This window comes from Bos javanicus, chromosome 22, assembly GCF_032452875.1.
Source record: "Bos javanicus breed banteng chromosome 22, ARS-OSU_banteng_1.0, whole genome shotgun sequence".
Classification (NCBI taxonomy): domain Eukaryota; kingdom Metazoa; phylum Chordata; class Mammalia; order Artiodactyla; family Bovidae; genus Bos; species Bos javanicus.
In genome coordinates this window covers 47,065,710-47,087,586 of record NC_083889.1, presented here as the reverse complement: position 1 = coordinate 47,087,586, position 21,877 = coordinate 47,065,710, and the positions used below count along the sequence as shown (strand labels likewise).

General features: G+C 40.6%; 1 protein-coding gene across 2 annotated transcripts; it reads right to left on the bottom strand.

The window, feature by feature from the left end:
* Nucleotides 1–230: 230 nt before the first annotated feature.
* SELENOK (selenoprotein K) lies at nucleotides 231–7,361 on the bottom strand. Of its 2 annotated transcripts, XM_061396646.1 has the most exons (5): nucleotides 7,235–7,360; nucleotides 3,068–3,158; nucleotides 1,529–1,612; nucleotides 862–951; nucleotides 231–606 (listed from the first exon to the last, which is right to left on the bottom strand). In XM_061396646.1, exons 1-5 carry the CDS (start codon nucleotides 7,251–7,253, stop codon nucleotides 603–605), a joined length of 288 nt encoding a protein of 95 aa, XP_061252630.1. In that variant the 5' UTR covers nucleotides 7,254–7,360; the 3' UTR covers nucleotides 231–602. The 2 variants fall into 2 exon arrangements, with proteins under 2 accessions (XP_061252630.1, XP_061252631.1); XM_061396647.1 differs by lacking the exon at nucleotides 231–606 and having other exon boundaries at nucleotides 858–951; nucleotides 7,235–7,361.
* Between the last annotated feature and the right edge of the window lie 14,516 nt (nucleotides 7,362–21,877).

The following is a 21,877-nucleotide window of genomic DNA, read 5'->3' as shown; positions in this document are numbered from 1 at the left end:
GTCTGTTGATTATGGCTTTATAAGTGCCCTGCTAACTACATTTGGTAGCAAATAAGACATACTGTATTAAAGATCCATGGGACAGATAGGTTTTAAGATTTAAAATTAATTCAAGAGTATAGATATCATATGCATACTACTGAAATAAGCACAGTGATTTATTTATAAATGAGAACAAAAAACCCAACAACGAACAATATTTCATAAGTTGAAAAAGGTGACACTAATAGTAATCAATATACAGTCTTTTATTTTCCTTCAAATTTGCAGCTTTTTGAGTTTTAATTTTATAAAGATGAGAAGTTGAGAAGTCAGCTTTGTAACCTAAAAATATTTACTTATTAAAACTATATTAACACTTTCACAGACAATACAAAAAAGATGAGACAAACGTGCATTTATAGAACTGCGTGTCAGTCATGCCAGATCCCTGCGGAGGGAATTCCCAGCATGACCTCATTCGTCTGTGAGGACACAGAGCAATCCTTGTTTAGACGTACACATTCATCTAACTTGTCCAGCATGATCCATATTCCATTTCTTGATGGTTTCCTTCTGCTATTAATGTGCACATCCAGTTGTCTGCTTCTTAGAGCAGACATTTACCTAAAAGAGAACATTATAATAGTTACTAATTGGTAATTCGGATCTGTATGAAAAACTCAGTCATTGCATGTTATAAAACTTTCTTCAAAAGACATTTTGATTCAAAAGATAATTTTTCAAGGGTTAAGATATAAATATTTTTCCAAATAAGACATCTGAGTATAAAATGCTGTGACATCTATTTTCCTAAAGACAGCCTTCCTAAGGAGGCATTTTCAAAATGAAATCTCTGGAAAACTGCAGACTGTAAGTTACCTTCCTCATCCACCGGCCATTGGAGGAGGATTAGGGCCCTGCAGATGATTAATTCGACCCATTCTTCTTCTGGGGGGGTTTCCTGGTGGCCTAAGATAAGAAAAGTTAATTTCTACTGTTTAGTAGGTTCTTTTCAAACACTCAAATAGATCTTTTTCTTAATTTAAAATAGGAACTACCATTTATTTAGATCTGAGTTGAAAATTCAAATACTGAAAGAGACCACATAGATACATTACATACATGAGTCAAGCAAGAATTATGATAAATGGAACAACAGCTCCTAAAATGCCTATCTGAAACCCAACTCCAGTTTATTTTAGCCATATGGAAACACAAGCCTCACCCAGTGCTGCTGGATCTTGAGATTTCCATTAGCAGCTGGAAATCTATAGACTCTGAAGTGAAATCTCTAGATTTTAATGTTGACCATCGCTTTTCAATCTCTAATTTAGACTTTTCCCATAGGATATTTGATACATTTAGCTTTGTCAGATTAATTCAGATTATCAAATCAGAGGCAACTTATTTGATTTACAATAATGCATTAATTTTGTAAACAGAATTTAAGCCTTTAAATGAGCCTAATATGTCTGTCTGCCTATTTTTAATTTAATAAATTACACAGAGGGGTAAAAACATCTTTTATTAATTTAAAAAGTTATACCCTCTTCCGTCATCATATCTGGAATCAGATGAGCTTCCGTAGCCTCTTCTCTTTTTCACATCTTGTTGAAGCAGAGTTCTGAAACTGAAAGGAGCAGAAAACAACAGAAGATCCACTTTCAACACTGTAAAATTTCCATGGCTTCAACTATCATCTTTGTGGGAGGAAGACTAAACTAACTTAGCTCCAAAGCTCCTTTTCTTGAGGCCAGCTAGACAACACCATCTATCACAAACACAGGTTTCAACGTAGTATGCTGTGTTCTGTGCTGAAGCTACCATCCCTTGTCTTTCTTATTTGCTGTAACTCTTCTACACAGAGTCTACGAATGACTCTGAAACCAGAGTCAACTCCAACTTTCTTCCTCTGCTCTGTCTTGATTGTTAAGCCCCAGAGACTGCTTTTAAAGTACTGCATGTGTATTTCCTGTGCCAAAAGCTTACCTAATGTTACCCTGGGGAAGGAGGGGTTGAGGTGGTATGCCAGAGGCACAGGGCTTTCTGGGAATTCATTTAAATGGAATTTTATTTGTAAAGGGGAAAGGATTTAACTAAATTAAATTAAAATTTAACTAAATTAATTAAACAATATGGAGGTGAAATTTGTAAGAGACTGCAAAGAAGTTTTGCAGTGAGTACCAAACTTAGGCCTCTCTGTCCCCTGTTGTATTTCTCTATGGTAGTCTCTTCCATTTTACCCTTTTAATTTATGCTACATGCAGCCATCAGATTAAACTTTATATACCAGAGCTACCATCAAATTAAGTGTAAATACCATAGGCTGATTTTCAAACTCCTCTGCCATCTTTCTTGTGTCTCTCCCACCTGGAATAACCTCCTCTGATGTCCACCTCCCACCATCATGCCCTCCCCCAAGGCCCCTTGTAAAATGAAAGTATTTACTGACATTAAAGTCAATGAAGAAACTATCTCCCACATCTCTGCAGTTCTTGGCCCATGAGACACTCAAATGTATGTTTAAATTTTGGATGAGTAAGAATTTTTAGTAGTTGATGAAAAATTTTCATAAAACAGAATATGAAAGACCAAAAAAAAAAAGAATTTAACTAAGAATTGCTTGAAATTATGGTGAATTATGTGTATCCTGTGTATTGATGCTAATCCTTCATTTAAGAAAAAATGTTTATGGCTTGGGAGCTCTTAAAATTCAAGATCTAATTCCCCTTGTTTACTCAATGTATACTGTGCAATAATAGTTGCACGTACAGAAAGTGAGGTATGTCACTGGGCAACAGAAGGAGTTGGTCTGGCCCCATAGCTGCAGGCTGAAATGGTTACCACGAGGGCTAAGTCATGGTCAACCTTACTAACTCAAGAAGATATTTATAATCATACAAGGTGTTTGAGGGGAGTTTTACCAGTGTACAGGTCTTCAGCTCTCTTAGAAAAACTATTAATAAAATTCACAATTGAAAACTGCTTCAGGAAAGCTGAGCTTGTTTAAGATACCACCGTAATGTCTCTAATGTACCCCTGTCAACTTAAATATCAGGGCTGTTAACAGCACTGCTATACTTACAACAAAACCACAAACTCAGCTATTCCCCAGAAGAAATCTGTTATAAAAGATAATCTCCATGGGGACTGACTCCTGCTGTCCAACACTTGTCCTGCAGATAAGAATGAAGAAACTTTGGTTAGTGCTACAAATCCCTAACACAAGAAACATTACACTTAATCAGTCAGGTAACAATCATAAGCTCAATTTTCAACATGTTCGCTGTTCCAAATAGTCTATGCAAGGAGAAGTCTGTTATGCGTATATGGTCCTAAGGAAAGGTTTGGGGAAGAGAAGCTCTGTGATCTAGACGTCATTCCTTTCATATGTCAAATAATGCCTTCTATTTAACTTATATGCAGAGTACATCAGGAGAAACGCTGGACTGGAAGAAACACAAACTGGAATCAAGATTGCCGGGAGAAATATCAATAACCTCAGATATGCAGATGACACCACCTTTATGGCAGAAAGTGAAGAGGAACTCAAAAGCCTCTTGATGAAAGTGAAAGAGGAGAGTGAAAAAGTTGGCTTAAAGCTCAACATTCAGAAAATGAAGATCATGGCATCCGGTCCCATCACTTTATGGGAAATAGATGGAGAAACAGTGGAAACAGTGTCAGAGTTTATTTTGGGGGGCTCCAAAATCACTGCAGATGGTGACTGCAGCCATGAAATTAAAAGATGCCTACTCCTTGGAAGGAAAGTTATGTCCAACCTAGATAGCATATTCAAAAACAGAGACATTACTTTGCCAACAAAGGTCTGTCTAGTCAAGGCTATGGTTTTTCCAGTGATCATGTATGGATGTGAGAGTTGGACTGTGAAGAAGGCTGAGCGCTGAAGAATTGATGCTTTGAAGTGTGGTGTTGGAGAAGACTCTTGAGAGTCCCTTGGACTGCAAGGAGATCCAACCAGTCCATTCTGAAGGAGATCAGCCCTGGGATTTCTTTGGAAGGAATGATGCTAAAGCTGAAACTCCAGTACCTTGGCCACCTCATGTGAAGAGTTGACTCATTGGAGAAGACTCTGATGCTGGGAGGGATTGGGGGCAAGAGGAGAAGGGGACAACAGAGGATGAGATGGCTGGATGGCATCACTGACTCGATGGACGTGAGTCTCAGTGAACTCCCGGAGTTGGTGATGGACAGGGAGGCCTGGTGTGCTGCGATTCATGGGTTTCGCAAAGAGTTGGACACGACTGAGCAACTGATCTGATCTGATAGTTTGTAATTTTTGGTGGGTAATATTTCAAGAATTTTTCTTTTTTTTTTAATGAGGTAAAATATACACAAAAAATGTTATCACTTTAATCATTTCAAGTGTATAATTCTATGGCATTAAGTACATTACCGTACAACCATCATCATCAGCTACTTCCAGAGCGTTTTCATCTTCCCCAAACAACCCCACACCCCTTAAACACCAACTTCCCATTTCTCCGCTCCCCAGACCCTGAAAACCACCATTCTACTTGGTGTCCCTATGAACTTGACTGCTCTAGGAAACTTGTATGAGGAATCATACACTATTTGTACTTTAACAACTGGCTATTTCACTTAGTACAATATTTTCAGGATTCATCCATATTGTAGAATATGTCAAAATACGCTTCCTTTAGGCTGATGAATATTCCACTGTATGCATATACTACATTTTGTTTATCCATTCATCTATTGATGGGCACTTGGGTTGCTTCTATGTTTTGGCTACTGTGAACATGCTACTAAGAGCATGGGTGTACAAATATCTGTTTATTCAAGCATTTTGAGGAAACAAATGAGATGAATGAGTATAAAGAATGCTCACACCACTTCCATTTCCTAAATGTGTTTGGAGTATCTCTTTCACTTGCAAAGTCTCTTGCCTAGATAAAAAGACTGTTTATACATACTCTTAAAATCTTTATAAGCACATAACAGTTGTTATGTTAAAATTCCTAAAAGTCAAAAAATTTGTGTGCTCTAAGGGGTTGCAAAGAGTTGGACACAACTGAGCGACTGAACTGAACTGAACTGAACTGAAGTACTAAAGAGCATTTGGCTTATGGCTATTTCTTTAACAGAATGCTGTTGATCCTAATTACAGACTCCAGTTTTATCTAACAGAAAAATGCATCTACTTTTCAAACCACTTTAAATAATAGAAGCTATATCAGGAAAAGTGAATATAGAGTTTCAGTCTTGTCAATCAACAGGTCAGAATATTTTGAGAGAAGAGCCATCTGTCAACTACATGTTCTCTCCATTTTCCCAAGGGCTTTGGGCTTCACCACACTCACTGCCACCCCCCACACACACCCCCACCCCCAGCTACAGCTTACTTTTCCTCTTTCACAGACCAGCTTACTTTCAGTATCCACTCGGATCTGAGCTCTTACACAGCTATTGAGAAAAGGGGGCTACTACAGTGTGAGGGCTTCCCAGGTGGCTCAGTGGTAAAGAAACCACCTGCAATGCAGGAGACATGGGTTTGATCCCTGGGTCCGGAAGATCCCGGGGTTGGGAGGATCCCCTGGAGAAGGAAATGGCAGCCCACTCTCGTATTCTTGCCTGGCAAATGCCATGGACAGAGAAGCCTGGTGGGCTACAATCCATGGGGCTGCAAAGAGTCTGACACCGACATGACTGAGCAACTGAACAATACCAACAGTATGTGACTGGCTTTGTTTGGCCTTTTACTAGCTCTGCATCATTGAGACATTTTCCTTCTCTAAGAAAAAGCATTCCAAGACTAGTCATCATACAGAATTATTGGAAAAAGAAAAAGTCATCTGACAGTAAGAGAAAATTTTTGTCACCTATGAAATACTGATACAGTCCTTCTAAGAAAAGAGATCTAACTAGAACTGGTCAATTTCTTCCTATGCAGTTCTAAAGAGCCTATTGAATGCATTTGTACCATTCAGTTTTTTGTGCTTTTTCTCCCAGTTTCTGAAGGCAGAAACTTCTCCTCAGATAGAAATAAGTGGCTTGAATGCAACTGGCATTTCTCAACTATACAAGTGAGATTCGACTTGTATAAGACTTCATTTATGTAGATGAAAGACGACAAGGCATACATAAGACACGCTACAAATATATGTAAGTAGTCAGTAAATAATAGAAGCTGCCAGCCTTAACCACAAAGGATGTAACACAAAGTCTGCAAGTGCCTAAAACCAAGACGAAACTTTTGAGTTTCGGAGCAGAAGAGAGATTTTGAAAAGCAAAGAAATGCAAAGTGTGCTCAGCCAGAAGACTTCAGACTACAGTGTCTTCATAGCCTCTTAAGATAAACAGATGATTCAAACGAAACCAGGACCTGGCTCCTGTGATTCAAGAACTAGTTAAGAGGGCACCAGGACATTTGTGTTACCTGAGTCAAACAACTGGGCAGGCAGTTCTGACATTTTTCCCAGTCATACTGTGTCTTTCTTTCCATTCACTGTCTTTGGGGAACCACTGAATTAAGTCTCTCTCAGCTTTTCCATTCCAGGAATAATCAGCTTGTTCCCACAGGGAGTGCTGTTTCTCCCTATGCCCCTTGATATTAGGGCAGAAAATTACCTGCATGACGAGCTCTCTCTCACCTGTAGGGAAAAAGTCTATCCAAAGCTTTTAGTCCAGGCTATTACAAGTTACGGAAAGAGGCAGCGTAGTAGATAACCGCAAGGAAGCTGACGTCAGCCTACCGGCGTTAGAAACCCCAATAAACCATCAGAACTACTTCTGTGATCCTGGGCAAACTAATTAATCCGGCTGCAGCTAAGTCTCCACCCGCAAAACAGACAATACGTTTCACCCGGATAAGGCGATATAGAGACTGAATGCGTGGACACACGAGCGACTCTTTTAAAAAAGGCATAACGCAACGCAGATGGTGTAAACACTGTGGTCTTCACTATTAATACTTAAGGACACTGACGCCCGAAAAGGAAAGACCACTTTTCAAGACCCACAAGCAGAAGCTCCAGGAGGGCGAGATCGCCGGACGCTCGGCATAGCAGTCATCAAGGGGACCTCAGCCCCGCCGCCGGCTCAGGGACGATCGGCTGAGGAGCTGCAGGCCGGGGCGACTTCGCCCCCAGCTCCATTTGGCCGGGGGGCGTGCCCGGGAAAGCGGTGCCAGGCCGGCGGGCGAGGATGGAAGAAACCCGGGGTCCGGCTTCCCAGCACGGAGGTCTCCCACTTTGCCCCTTCAACTCACCATTCGAGATGTAAACCATCTTGCTCCTCCTCCGTCTTCAGGGCGACGGCGACGCCTGACCCCTCTTGGATTCCTTATCTCCCTCCGCGCCTCCCTCTTACATCACAGGCCGTGAATCGACAAAACGGTGACAGAGAAGGGAGGTGGACAGAGCCCATTGGCTCTACGGGGACACGCCCCCGACGGGCGTTTTGGCCACGTCACGCCGGCGACTTCCGGTGTAAAGCGGCGGCTGGGGCCGGGGATCGGAAGTGATGTTGCGGTTTTAGTCTGTGAACATTCGCTTTTTCTAGGAGAGCTGGTTTGCTCCGGCTGGAGCAAGAGGCGCCGCTTTCTAGTTTGGAGGGCCCAAGGCTGGGGAGGCAAGGCTACGTGTGGAGTGGCTTGAAGAACCGCTCGCAGGAGGAGGTTCCTGAGAATTTTCCAAAATTGTGGATCTTTGAGGGTGTGCCGGGAGGGGCCTTAAGACGGTGATCAAACCGAAAAGAGCCTTATCGTGAAGCCGTCGGGACTACACAGGCACTCTCTAGACGATGGGCTAATTCTCTTTAGAACTAGTGTTTCTATTCCTGGTTCGCTGGAAGTGGATGGAGTTTTTATCAGCTCTTGTGAGATAGCTGAAAAATACTGTAGCGCGAGGTAGCTATACCTTACTCTGCTAGTTTTTTTTTTTTTAATTTCCTGGCTACTGCGTGATATAGGGCTTCCCTGGTGGTGGCTCACGCCTCCCAACTCAGAAAATGCGGGTTCCATCCGTGGGTGCGGAAGATCCCCTGAAGAAGGAAATGGCATCCCACTCCAGTATTCTTGCATGGGAAATCCCATGGATAGAAGCGACTGAGACTGAGCACACCGTCGTTGTGTGATATACGGGCAGTGTGGAGGTGACAGATGAATGAGAAGCCATCTCCTGGTCATTGATTAAAAATGGACCACATACCTTGTGCTGATGGCTACTTACTCCTCCAGCCACTGGGCTACTTTCTGGTCCTTTACTATGGCAGTCTCATTCTTGTCCCGTTGCTTTTGTCCCTGGCTGTTCTTTCTGCGTGGACACCCTTTTTTTTTTTTTTCCTCCAGTTGTCAAGCCATGTGTGTTGTATCCTCAGAAAGTTCCTAATCATCTAAACTAAAATGAAATTGAAAATTACATTTTGGAAATAATATTTTGCATTTAACGATGTGTGCTAAGATTGTAAGTTCCTATATCTAGAATAAACAAATATTTATTTTCATGTTGACTTCTTCAACAGCAATTCCCCCTGCCCCCAAAGTGCATTCTAGGACAAGACAATATCCTTCATCTGAAATTTTTGCATCGCAATCATAGAGGTTTCTTTCTGCACAAATATTGACATGGGGTCATTAATTTTCGCAAGGACCTTTCTTAACACAAGCCATGCCATCATCATGTCTTACCTGCTGTTGTCTAGTTGTCTTCCACCTGAAATCCCAGCTTCCACCCTTACCAGCCTTAAGCAGTTTTTCACATTGCAGCAAGAGTGGTCTTAAAGAGGAAGTAATTTCCTGCAACCTATTAGACACTAAAATTTAGTGATTTCCTATTGGTCCTAAGATCCAGTTCCTTGTCAGCATCTACGGGCCCTTCATGACTCACTATATCCATTTGATTCCCCCTTCACTACACCTCCTGCCACAATCCCAGGGAAATTTTGCTCTAGCAGCACTGTTCATTTAGTCTCAAACACCCAAGTTCTTTGCTGCCTGCAAGACTGCATGTGCTTTTCCTTCCTCCTGGGGCACTCTTTACCCTGACTTCTTGCACAGCCAGCTCCTTTCATCTTTTAGGTCTTAGGGCTTAAGTGTCACCACTTCTGACTTCCTTCTCTGGGGCTGTCATCTCCATGATTATTTTCTTCATAGTACTTATCACAATGTGAAAATATTTTATGTCATAACTGGCTTGTTTCTTTCCAGAAAACAAAAGATGTAAGAGGTCCAGAATCTTACCTGCCTTGTTCCCTCTTACATCTTTAAGGTCTGTCATAGTCCTTGGCAGGTAGTAGGTATTCAGGTATTTGTTGGTAGAGAGGGAGGGAGAGAAAGAGAGAGGGATCCAAAAGGCCCCTAAAAATCTCCCCAGTCCCAAAAGGTGGAAGGGAACTAATATTAGTACAGGGTAGTGAAAGTCCCTTGGTGGTGTCTATTTATATAGACACGTGTATATTCTCAGTCAGGTATTTGTCTAGTACACTGGGCTACAGTGAAGATGTTATTAGCCTGGCACAGAAAATGTACTCAGTAAATATCTGTTGAAGAGCTGAATGACTGAATGGTCTTAATAATGAATAATATTTATGCACAATTTACTATGTGTCAGGCACTGTTCTAAGCGTTTTACTCATTAGTTTAATCCTTATGACAACAACAATAATAGCTAACATTTATATAGTACTTACTGGGGCTTCCCTCGTAGCTCAGTTGGTAAAGAATCTGCCTGCAATGCAGGACACCCTGGTTTGATTCCTGGGTCGGGAAGATCTGCTGGAGAAGGGATAGGCTACCCACTCCAGTCTATACTTGATCTTCCCTTGTGGCTCAGCTGGTAAAGAATCTGCCTGCAATGTGGGAGACCTGGGTTTGATCCCTGGGTTGGGAAGATCCCCTGGAGAAGGGAAAGGCTACCCATTCCAGTATTCTGGCCAGGAGAATTCAGTCCATGGGGTCGCAAAGCGTTGGACAGGACTGAGCGACTTTCACTACCCTGTATTAAGCAATGTTCTAAGTGCTTTGATGTATTAATTCATTTAGACCTCAACATTATTGAGCTCTACAGTTTTTCTCATTTTACAGATAAGGAAACTGAGTCGTAAAGAGCCCAAATGACTTGCCCAGGGTCACACAGCTAGCAAGAAACAGCTGAGATTAAGACTAAGAGTTTGGCTCTATAGTTTATGCGCTTAACTCCTATGCTAGAGAATTCCCTGGCAATTCTCTGCTTTCACTACTGAGGGCTGGGTTCAACCCCTGGTCAGGGAACTAACGTCCCACAAGCTGCATGGTACAGCCAGCACCACCCCCTGCCCCAAAATAAAGCAAACTCCTGGGCTCTACTGCCTCTGCACACACAGGTAGAGGCACTGTATTGAGAAAAGGGGGCTATAATCCAATGTGGTACTCACGGAATGGGAGGTGGTCTCTGAAGCCTAAACGCATCTCAGTTTTCTCAAATTTACAAAATAGCTTCACATACTTTTTCTTTTCTAGACACCCTAAGCATAAAATCCCCCTGTGCTGTGCTGTGCTTAGTGGCTCAGTTGTGTCCAACTCTTTGAGACCCCCATGGACTGCAGCCTGCCAGGCTCCTCTGTCCATGGGGATTCTCCAGGCAAATACACTGGAGTGGGTTGCCATGCCTTTCTCCAGGAGATCTTCCCACCCCAGGGATCGAGCCCAGATCTCCTCCCTTGCAGGTAGATTCTTTACCAGCTGAGCCACCGGGGAAACCTAAGCATCTCTAAATTGATGACCTAGGCTTCTCTGTTCCAATCCCTTAGCCAGAGGGAAGGGCTATTCTAAATGACAAATACCCCTGGAGCTGGGACTGGAGTCAATCCCACTTAAACCACATGGGTAAAGAGAGGTGATATTTACTACAATATAGTGAAGGAATGGAGAAGGCAATGGCAACCCACTCCAGTACTCTTGCCTGGAAAATCCCATGGATGGAGGAGCCTGGTAGGCTGCAGTCCATGGGGTCGCTAAGAGTCGGGCACAACTGAGCGACTTCACTTTCCCTTCTCACTTTAATGCATTGGAGAAGGAAATGGCAACCCACTCCAGTATTCTTGCCTGGAGAATCCCAGGGACAGAGGAGCCTAGTGGGCTGCCGTCTATGGCGTCGCACAGAGTCGGACACGACTGAAGCGACTTAGCAGCAGCAGCAGCAGTGAAGGAATGGGTTTCCCTGGTGGCTCAGTGGTAAAGAACCCACCTATCAATGCAGGTTCAATCCCTGGATTGGGGAGATGCCCTGGAGAAGGAAATGGCAACTCACTCCAGTACTCTCGCCTGGAAAATCCTATGGACAGAGTTGCTGGGGGGCTACAGTCCTTGGGGTCACAAAAGAGACACAACTCAGCACCTAAACAGCAGCAGTGAAGGAATGCTGCGTAATGTCAAAACAATAAGATGCCTTCAGTACTGCCTTTAAGGAACACGGGAAACAGATGGCATTTATGTTCTTCATTAACTTTTTTATGAGTTTGTTCTAATTACTGCCTTTGTATTCTTTATTTCACCAGGGCTCAGATGTCTCAGCTCTTTGTCTTTTTTTTTCTACCTTATATTCTTTACTGATGTTTTAACAGTAACTTTTTTTTTTATTCCTTTTAAGTCATGTAGTCTCAGACTGGACATGCTGTGCAAATCAGGAGCTTACTTTTTTGAACCAGTATAAGCACTTCATCCTTTCAGTTGAACTGATGGTTTTACTGCTCTACCAGTCACTTTCTTAAACTATTTGAACTCATTTTCTGCATCAAAAATGGGAAAAAACACTAGAAATTCACAATACTAACTTCTTTGGAGAATTTGGTGGATTAAAAAGTTGGGGATTTCATCTTTAGTCTCTAAAGTATGTATTGTTACTGTTGAGTTGCTAAGTCAAGTCCGACTCTTTGTGGCCCCATCCACTGCAGCACACCAGGCTTCCCAGTCCTCCTCTATCTCCTGGAGTTTGCTCAAATTCATGTTTATTGAGTCGGTGATGCTCTCCAACCACTTCATCCTCTGTTTCCCCTTCTCCTTTTGCCTTATCACAAAGTTAATTATATTATCAGTTTCATTAGTGATCCTAATTTAAACACATCTCTTTAAATGAATAAGGAATATCTAGAGTCTACCTGTGATTCTGTTACAGGAAGAGAAATACTATTTCAATTATAATTTCTAACCTTTTAAACTCATGATCAGATCTTAGTAATGTGGTACTCTAATGGTACAATGGTAAATGGAAGGAAATACTGGTACAGATTTGTAAAGTAAAACCGATCATCAGAGACTTGGGTGTTGGTTGTGTTGTATCCGGGGGGAATTAACTGATTATTAAAAACACACTTATTATTTTTAGAATTATATTCTGTAGTACCAAAAAAGTATTGCTTTAAAGCCTTATGTCTATATTCCTAAAAAATGCGGTAACGAAATATAACAGAAGTGTATATTCTATCGCTGTGTGAAGTCTCAAGTAACACTGACTTTTACATTTTGAAAATCTAGAATATAGATATGTGCCTGTTAACTTTAAGAAACATATGATTTATTAGTCTTACTCTCTAAATGGTTTGGAGCAGAGAATTTCATAGTCCTTTAGGTCTTTTTGTTTTGTGTTAATGTGGTGCCTGTATAGAATATAAAAGTCAAAAGATACAAATATTATCCGATGAAGAACAAGTCTCCTGTCTTCTCAGTTTCCCCTTAAGCCAGGATTCTAAATGTCCACCCCTCACTTAGTGAGGCCATTACCAGCCCTGCTTGGCCAGTTCCTCTTGGGCAACAGTAACCTCAATGACAGACTCACCTCCCTGAAGTCCCATCTCTGGGATCATGGCCAAGCAATTCCTCACTTACTGTCATCTTTAATGTACTTAAAATGTTTTCTCCCCTACTTTATCCAGGTTTTTAAAGTTGTGCTCAGAGGAAGAGTTAGTGCAAATTACTTCCTCTTTGTAATGAAGTGGAAGTTGATGTATCTATTTAACCCAATCGACATGGCCATTTAGATTCTGTCTTAGATTAAGTACTGTTTTGCCTTTCACTTGAACAATTATGTTATTTGTGAACAAAATTTCCAGAACAACTCCTAGTGTTTCAAATGTAGTCAAAACACATTATCACTTATGAACAGAAAGATTATTGTCAGTATTAGTACTATAAATAATAGTATTGTAATATGTAATAATAGTATTGTAAATAACTATTATAAATAGTAAATTGTAAGTAATTTACTAAAAATAGTATGATATTGATGCAAAAAATAGTAAAAACTGTGAGTGAATTTAAAATATATTTTACAAATAAACATTCTGCTTTTAATCTTTCCACAGCCAAGGAGATGAATAAAACCTTACTTTGGTTTGATATTCTTGGTCCTTTTAATTAAAGGCTCAATGAAAACAGATTCATTTTGTGGTGTCCTCAGGAAAGTTCTTTATGGTCCAGTGATCACTGGTCCTTGGAAAGATTGTTCCAAGGCTCTAAACGGGACTGCCATTGCCTCAACTAGGTAGTAAGATGTGCTGCTGCTGTTGCCTCAACATCACCTTATTTTTTCTTACCAGCTGTATAACACAAGCATACAGTTAGTGACCTTGGTGAATATCACCCAAGATCAAATAAGGTTCTTAATTTCAAAAAAATCATCTTTCACAATTATCAGGAATCCATCTCTTTTGCTGTCACACTCTAACTTGGTTTTGATGAGAAGTATGAAGTGGAGACTCTGAAAATGGAATCTGGCAGCAGCCAAAGTGTTGCTTGCTGTTATTTTCTTTTCATTTGGAATGGATTTAGCTACTCCTTAGTGGCACCCAGTCTTTCACATTGAGACTGAGATATTTCACAAGTGTGTTGAAGACCATATGTGCAGAAAAGTGGAGAAGCGATTGGAAATGGCTAGAGTCACCTTGGGTTGCTGACCTGTTTGGTCTCTATAGTTCCTGTGCCATAATCAGCTGGCTGGCAAGGGAGGAGAGCAGGTTCAGAGGCTGCCAAAAGGGCAGCCACATGAGCCTGGCTCAGGCTGACTGCTGCAATGGTGCTGACAGCATAAACAGTTCACACCGGCATTTTATAAGGTAACCAGGGGCTGGGGATGCCACGCAGAATATGACTCTAGCCATTTCAATTGAGTCACTGTTTTTAGAAATAGAAATTTTTTAAAAATCCCACTAAAGAACATTGTCTGTCATAAGCCTTGAAAATGTTCAGATCCTTAATCCAACACTACCATTCCAGATTTCAGTCTAAAGAAACAATGAGAGATGTAGACATAGGTACAGGAATATTTACCCCAGTGTTATTTGAAATGAAAAGAAAAAATGAAAGTCATATAATTGCAACAATGAGGGATTGGCTAAATTTTGAATATATAGTATAGGGTACATTAAAATATTGCAGCTATGAAATTAAAAAGATGCTTAAATTAAAAGATGCTTACTCCTTTGTGACTGAATTGAACTGAACTGAATTTCCCACTATTTTAATGTTCAGTTCAATTGAGTTCAGTTGCTTAGTTGTGTCCAACTCTTTGCGACCCCATGAACTGCAGCATGCCAGGCTTCCCTGTCCATCACCAACTCCTGGAGTTTACTCAAACTCATGTCCATTGAGTCGTTGATGCCATCCAACGATTTCATCCTCTGTCGTCCCCTTCTCCTCCCTCCTTCAATCTTTCCCAGCATCAGGGTCTTTTCCAATGAGTCAGTTCTTCGCATCAAGTAGCCAAAGTATTGGAGTTGCAGCTTCAAAATAAGTCCTCCCAATGAATATTCAGGACTGATTTCCTTTAGGATGGACTGGTTGGATCTCCTTGCAGTCCAAGGGACTCTCAAGAGTCTTTTCCAACACCATAGTTCAAAAACATCAATTCTTCAGCGCTCAGCTTTCTTTATAGTCCAACTCTCACATCCATACATTACTATGGAAAAACCATAGCTTTGACTAGATGGACCTTTGTTGGCAAGGTAATGCCTCTGCTTTTTAATATGCTGTCTAGGTTGGTCATAACTTTCCTTCTAAGGAACAAGCATCTTTTACTTCATGGCTGCAGTCACCATCTGCAGTGATTTTGGAGCCCCCCAAAATAAAGTCTATCACTGTTTCCACTGTTTGCCCATCTATTTCCCATGAAGTGATGGGACCAGATGCCATGATCTTAGGTTTCTGAATGTTGAGCTTTAAGCCAACTTTTTCACTCTCCTCTTTCACTTTCATCAAGAGGCTCTTTGGTTCTTCACTTTCTGCCATAAGGGTGGTGTCATCTGCATATCTGAGGTTGCCGGGTTTCTCCCGGCAGTCTTGATTCCAGCTTGTGCTTCTTCCAGCCCAGCATTTCTCATGATGTATTCTGCATACAAGTTCAATAAGCAGGGTGACAATATATAGCTTTGACATACTCCTTTCCCAATTTGGAACCAGTCTGTTGTTCCATGTCCAGTTCTAACTGTTGCTTCCTGACCTGCATACAGATTTCTCAAGAGGCAGGTCAGGTGGTCTGGTATTCCCATCTCTTGAAGAATTTTCCACAGTTTATTGTGATCCACACAGTAAAAGGCTTTGGCATAGTCAATAAAGCAGAAGTAGATGTTTTCTGGTATTCTCCTGCATTTTCAATGATCCAGCGGATGTTGGCAATGATATCTGGTTCCTCTGCTTTTTCTAAATCCAACTTGAACATCTGGAAGTTCACAGTTCAAGTACTACTGAAGCCTGGCTTGGAGAATTTTGAGCATTACTTTGCTAGTGTTTGAGTGCAGTTGTGTAGTAGTTTGAGCATTCTTTGGCATTGCCTTTCTTTGGGATTGGAATGAAAACTGACCTTTTCCAGTCCTGTGGCCACTGCTGATTTTTTAAACTTGCTGGCAAACTGAGTGCAGCATTTCCACAGCATCATCTTTTAGGATTTGAAATAGCTCAACTGGAATTCCATCACCTCCACTAGCTTTGTTTATAGTAATACTTCCTAAGGCCCACTTGACTTCACATTCCAGGATGTCTGGCTCTAGGTGAGTGATCAGACTATTGTGGTTATCTGGGTCATGAAGATCTTTTCTGTATAGTCCTTCTGTGTATTCTTGCCACCTCTTCTTAATATCTTCTGCTTCTTCTGTTAGGTCTATACCATTTCTGTCCTTTATCGAGCCCATCTTTGCATGAAATGTTCCCTTGGTATCTCTAATTTTCTTGAAGAGATCTCTAGTCTTTCCCATTCTGTTGTTTTCCTCTATTTCTTTGCACTGATCACTGAGGAAGGCTTTCTTATCTCTCCTTGCTATTCTTTGGAACTCTGCATTCAAATGGGTATATCTTTCCTTTTCTCCTTTGCCTTTAGTTTCTCTTCAAATCCCTTGAATCTATGTCTCACTTCCAATGTATGATTGTAAGGGATTTGATTTAGGTCATACCTGAATGGTCTAGTGGTTTTCCCTACTTTCTTCAATTTCAGTCTGAATTTGGCAATAAGGAGTTCATGATCTGAGCCACAGTCAGCTCCATCTTGTTTTTGCTGACTGTATAAGCTTCTCCATCTTTGGCTGCAAAGAATATAATCAGTCTGACTTTGATATTGACCATCTGGTGATGTCCATGTGTAGAGTCTTCTCTTGTGTTGTTGGAAGAGGGTGTTTGCTGTGACCAGTGTATTCTCTTGGCAAAACTCTATTAGTCTTTGCCCTGCTTCATTCTGTATTCTAAGGCCAAATTTGCCTGTTAATCCAGGTGCTTTTTGACTTCCTACTTTTGCATTCCAGTCCCCTATAATGAAAAGGACATCTTTTGTGGGTGTTAGTTCTAAAAGGTCTTGTAGGTCTTCATAGAACCGTTCAACTTCAGCATTACTGGTTGGGGCATAGACTTGGATTACTGTGATATTGAATGGTTTGTCTTGGAAAGGAACAGAGATCATTCTGTCATTTTTGAGATTGCATCCAAGTACTGCATTTTGGACTCTTTTGTTGACTATGATGGCTACTCCATTTCTTCTAAGGGATTCCTGCCCACAGAGGTGGATATAATGGTCATCTGAGTTAAATTCACCCATTCCAGTCCATTTTAGTTCACTGATGCCTAAAATGTCAGTGTTCACTCTTGCCATCTCCTGTTTGACCACTTCCAGTTTGCCTTGATTCATGGTCCTAACATTCCAGGTTCCTATGCAATATTGCTCTTTACAGCATCGGGCTTTACTTCCATGACCAGTCACATCCACAACTGGATGTTGTTTTTGCTTTGGCTCCGTCTCCATTCTTTCTGGAGTTATTTCTCCACTGATCTCCAGTAGCATATTGGGCATCTACCCACCTGGGGAGTTCATCTTTCAGTGTCCTATCTTTTTGCCTTTTCATACTGTTCATGGGGTTCTCGAGGCAAGAATACTGAATGGTTTGCCATTCCCTTCTCCAGTGGACCATGTTTTGTCAGAACTCTCCACTATAACCTGTCCATCTTGGGTGGCCCTACATGGCATGGCTCATGGTTTCATTGAGTTAGACAAGGCTGTGGTCCATGTGAATAGATTGGTTAGTTTTCTATGGCTGTGGTTTTTATTCTGTCTGCTCTCTGAAGGAAAAGGATAAGAGGCTTATGGAAGTTTCCTGATGAGAGAGACTGAGGGGGAAACTGGGTCTTTTTCTCATGGGGCGGGCCATGCTCAGTAAATCTTTAATCAAGTTTTCTGTTGATGGGCGGGGCTGTGTTCCCTCCCTGTTATTTGACCTGAGTCCAAACTATGGTGGAGGTAATGAAGATAATGGCGACCTCCTTCAAAAGGTCCCAGGCACGCACTGCTGTGCTCAGAGCCCCCAGCCTGCAGCAGGCCCCTGCCAACCCACGCCTCCACTGGAGACTCCTGGACACTCATGGGCAAGTCTTGGTCAGTCTCCTGTGGGGTCACTGCACGTTTCTCTTGGGTCCTGGTGCACAGAAGGTTTTGTTTGTACGCTCCAAGTCTGTCTCCCCAGTCCTGTGTAAGCTCTGGTGGCTCTATGCTGGGGTTAATGGTGACCTCCTCCAGGAGGACTTATGCCAGACCCAGGTCTACTGCACCCAGAGCCCCTGCCCCTGCAGCAGTCCACTGCTGACCTGTACCTCCAGAGGAAACACTCAAACACAGTTCTGACTCAGTCTCCGTGGGCTCTCTGGGTCCTGGTGCGCCCAAGGTTTGTGTGCTGGTGGCTCTGTGGAGAAGAATCCACCTCCTTGGTGAAGAGCACAGGAGACCTGGGTTTGATCCCTGATCCGGGAAGATACCATGCAAAGCACCTAAGCCCATGCACCACAACTATTGAGCCTATGCTCTAGAACCCAGGAGCCACAAATTGAGCCCACGTGCCACAACTACTGAAAGAAAGCAAAAGTGTTAGTCGCTCATTCGGGTCCAACCAGGGAAGCCCAGCAACTACTGAAGCCTACCCAATGTTGATGACCCCCATGTCAACCAGTTAGAAATTAACTCAAAATATGTTGTTAAAAAAAACAATGGAATTAAAATATCTATTTAACACAAGAGAAGTTATTCATGGAGGAGCAGGAAAAAAGGCATAAGACACAGAAAACAAATAGAATGATAGACACAGATCCTGCCTTATCAGTAATCGTATTAAGTATAAGTGGATTAAACACTCAAAACCAGAATGGTTTAGCAGAATGGGTTTTTTAAAAACTCATGATATATGCTATCTATAAAAGACATATTTAGATTTAAATATACAAATAAGTTGAAAATAGAAGAATGAAAAGAGGTAAACCATGCAAACCATAAGCAAAAGACAGCTGTCATGACTATCCTAACACCAGACATGATAGTCTTTAAGAGAAAATTTGTCACTAGAGAAAAAGATGGACATTTTATAATGATAACAGTGTCACTATAGCAAGAATATAGAACAATTATAAATATATACGCACCTAATAGAGTCCCAAAATATGTTAAGCAAAAACTTGTAAAATCAAAGGAAGAAATAGACAGTTCAATAATAATAGTAGAAGACTTTAATATCCCACTTTCAATACTGGCAAAAAAAATTGGACAGTCTTCTTGAATTAGGAATAAAAAATATTTCTACAAATAAAAGCCCAGAAGCAGGTGGCTTTTCTGGTGAGTTCTGCCAAACATTTAAAGAATTAATACCAATTCTTCACAGACTTGAATATAATAGAAGAGGCAGAAACACTTCTCAGTTCATTCTATGAAATCAGTACCATCTTGATTCCAAAACAAGATCAAAAGAAAAGTGCAGACCAATATCTCTGACAAATGCTTTAGTCACTCAGTCATGTCCAACTCTTTGCAACCCCATGGACTGTGTAGCCCAGAAGGCTCCTATGTCCATGGAATTCTCCAGGCAAGAATACTAGACTGGGTTTCCATTTCCTTCTCTAATCTCTAACAGATAGGGATTAAAATATCCTTAGAAAATATATTAACAAAATGAACAGCCACTTATTAAAGGATTATACACTATGACTAATCAATTTATCCTAGGAATTCAAGTTTGGTTAACATCTGAAATTAATCAATGTAATATACCATATTAACAGAATGGAGGCATAAAAGACATGTCATCTTAATAGTTGCAGAATATGCATTTGACAAAATCCAAAACCTTTAAATATAAAAAAGTCAATAAATGAGGAATAGATGTGAACTCCCTCAACCCAATAAAGGGCTCTACAAAACAAAACCAAACAGAACAGCCAAGATCATATTTAATGGGTGAAAGAATAAGTGTTTTCCTTATAAGATCAGGAACAAGACAAAGATGTTCACTTTCACCATTTCTATTAACATTATACTGTAGTATCCAGCCAAGACAATGAGGCAAGAAAAAGAAATAAAAGGAGTTCTGATTGAAAAATAAGAAATAAAACTATCTTAATTTGCAAATGACCTGTTCTTATATGTAGAAAATCCTAAGGAATACACACTCATGCACATGCGTGTATACATACACACACACATACACATACAGGATTAGAGATAACAAATGAATTCAGCCAGACTGCAAGATTCAAGATTAATGTACCAAAATCCCCTGTATTTCTATATGCTAGCAGTGAATGATCCAAAAGTGAAGTCATGAAAACTATTGTATTTATCATAGCACTAAAAATAATAAAATAGGAATAAATTTCACAAGAAAAGGGCATAACTTGTAAACTGAAGCCTCTAAAACACTGTTGGGAGAAATTAAGGGAAACCTAAATAAGTGTAAAGATATCATGTTCATGGACAGTAAGACTAAATATAAAGGTGATGATACTTTCCAAATTGATCTATACTTTCAACAAAACTTCTATCAAAATCCCAGACAATTTTTCTTTATAGAAATTGGCAATGTAATCCAAAAATTCATATGGAAATTCAAGGGACTCAAAATAGCCTTTAGTCTAGAAAAATAACAAAAGTTGGAGGATGAGAATGTACAACGATATAGCCACTCTGTAAAACACTGTTTCACGAACAGTTAAACACAGATTTCCCAGAATGACCCAGCAATTTCACTCCTAGGAAAATACCCCAAAGACTTGAAAACATATGTCCATACAAAAATGTGTATGGCAGCATTATTTATAATAACCGAAAAGGCAAAACAACTCAAATGTGCCTCAACTAATGAACGGATAAACAAAATGTAGTATATGAATACCCTCCGATTTTGTTTACCTGAAAATGTCTTAGTTTCCTCTCTCACTCTTGAAGGGCAGTTTTGCCAGATAATCCTCATCTGAAGAATCTTAACAGTTTTTTTCTTTTTCCTTTTTTCTTTTAGCATGCCTAATGTTAGCCCACTACCTCTGGCTTCCAAATTTCTTAGGAGAAATCTGATTATCTTTTTTGAGGATTCATTGTGTATGACAAGTAACTTCTGTTTTACTACTTCTAAAATTATTTTTGTCTTTCGGAGAAGGCAATGGCACCCCACTCCAGTACTCTTGCCTGGAAAATCCCATGGATGGAGGAGCCTGGTAGGCTGCAGTCCATGGGGTGGTGATCTTTGTCTTTGCCTTTCATCAATTGGATTATAATGTTTCCTGGTGTGGTATATGTATGCATGCACGTTCAGTCTTGTCTGACTCTTTGCAACCCCATGGACTATAGCCTGCCAGGCTCCTCTGTCCATGGAATTTTCCAGGCAAGAATACTGGAGTGGGTTGCCATCTTGTACTCCAGGGAATCTTTCCAATCCAGAGATCGAACTTATGTCTCTTGTGTCTCCTGCATCTCTTGTACTGGCAGCCTGATTCTTTACAACTGTGCCACCTGGGAAGCCTTTCTGATGTTGTATTCTTTAGCAACTAGGAATTCTTTGAGTTTCTTAGATGCTTATATTTGTGTCTTTTATAAAGTTTGGGAGGCTTTTGGCCACTATAAAAACTTTCATGGCTCAGTTAATTAGTATCCTCTTCTTCTTCTCCCCTCACCCTCTTCCTTCCTGATGATCAGAAACTCCTTTGTGATCAATTTTATTGCAGATTTTTATTTGTTTGTTGCTATTTTTTCCTTCTTTAAAAATTTTTTTCCTTTTAAAAAATGTATCACTATTTTTTAGCGTGCCATCTTCTTGGTCAGTTGGCTTTCCAAATAAAGTTGTAGTCTTTGCCTCAAAACCTTGTCTCTCAGTTAACTGGTCTGCTGTGTGGCGAGCAGACCAAGTTTGGACTTGTTAACAGGTATTTTTTTTTTCGCTTTGGTATACTCATCTTAAGTTTTATGATTTAAGTGGCACCATGCATTTTCAACTACAATTAACAGAACAAAATTTACCTCTCATCTGGTCTCATGCAATTTTCTTGGCAGAAAAAAATTGGTGATTTATGGCCATATTTAACCCTCAAACTCTACAGAAAAAAAAAAAATGTTCACAGGCCAATGCATCCAAATAATTTATTAGTCCAAACAGC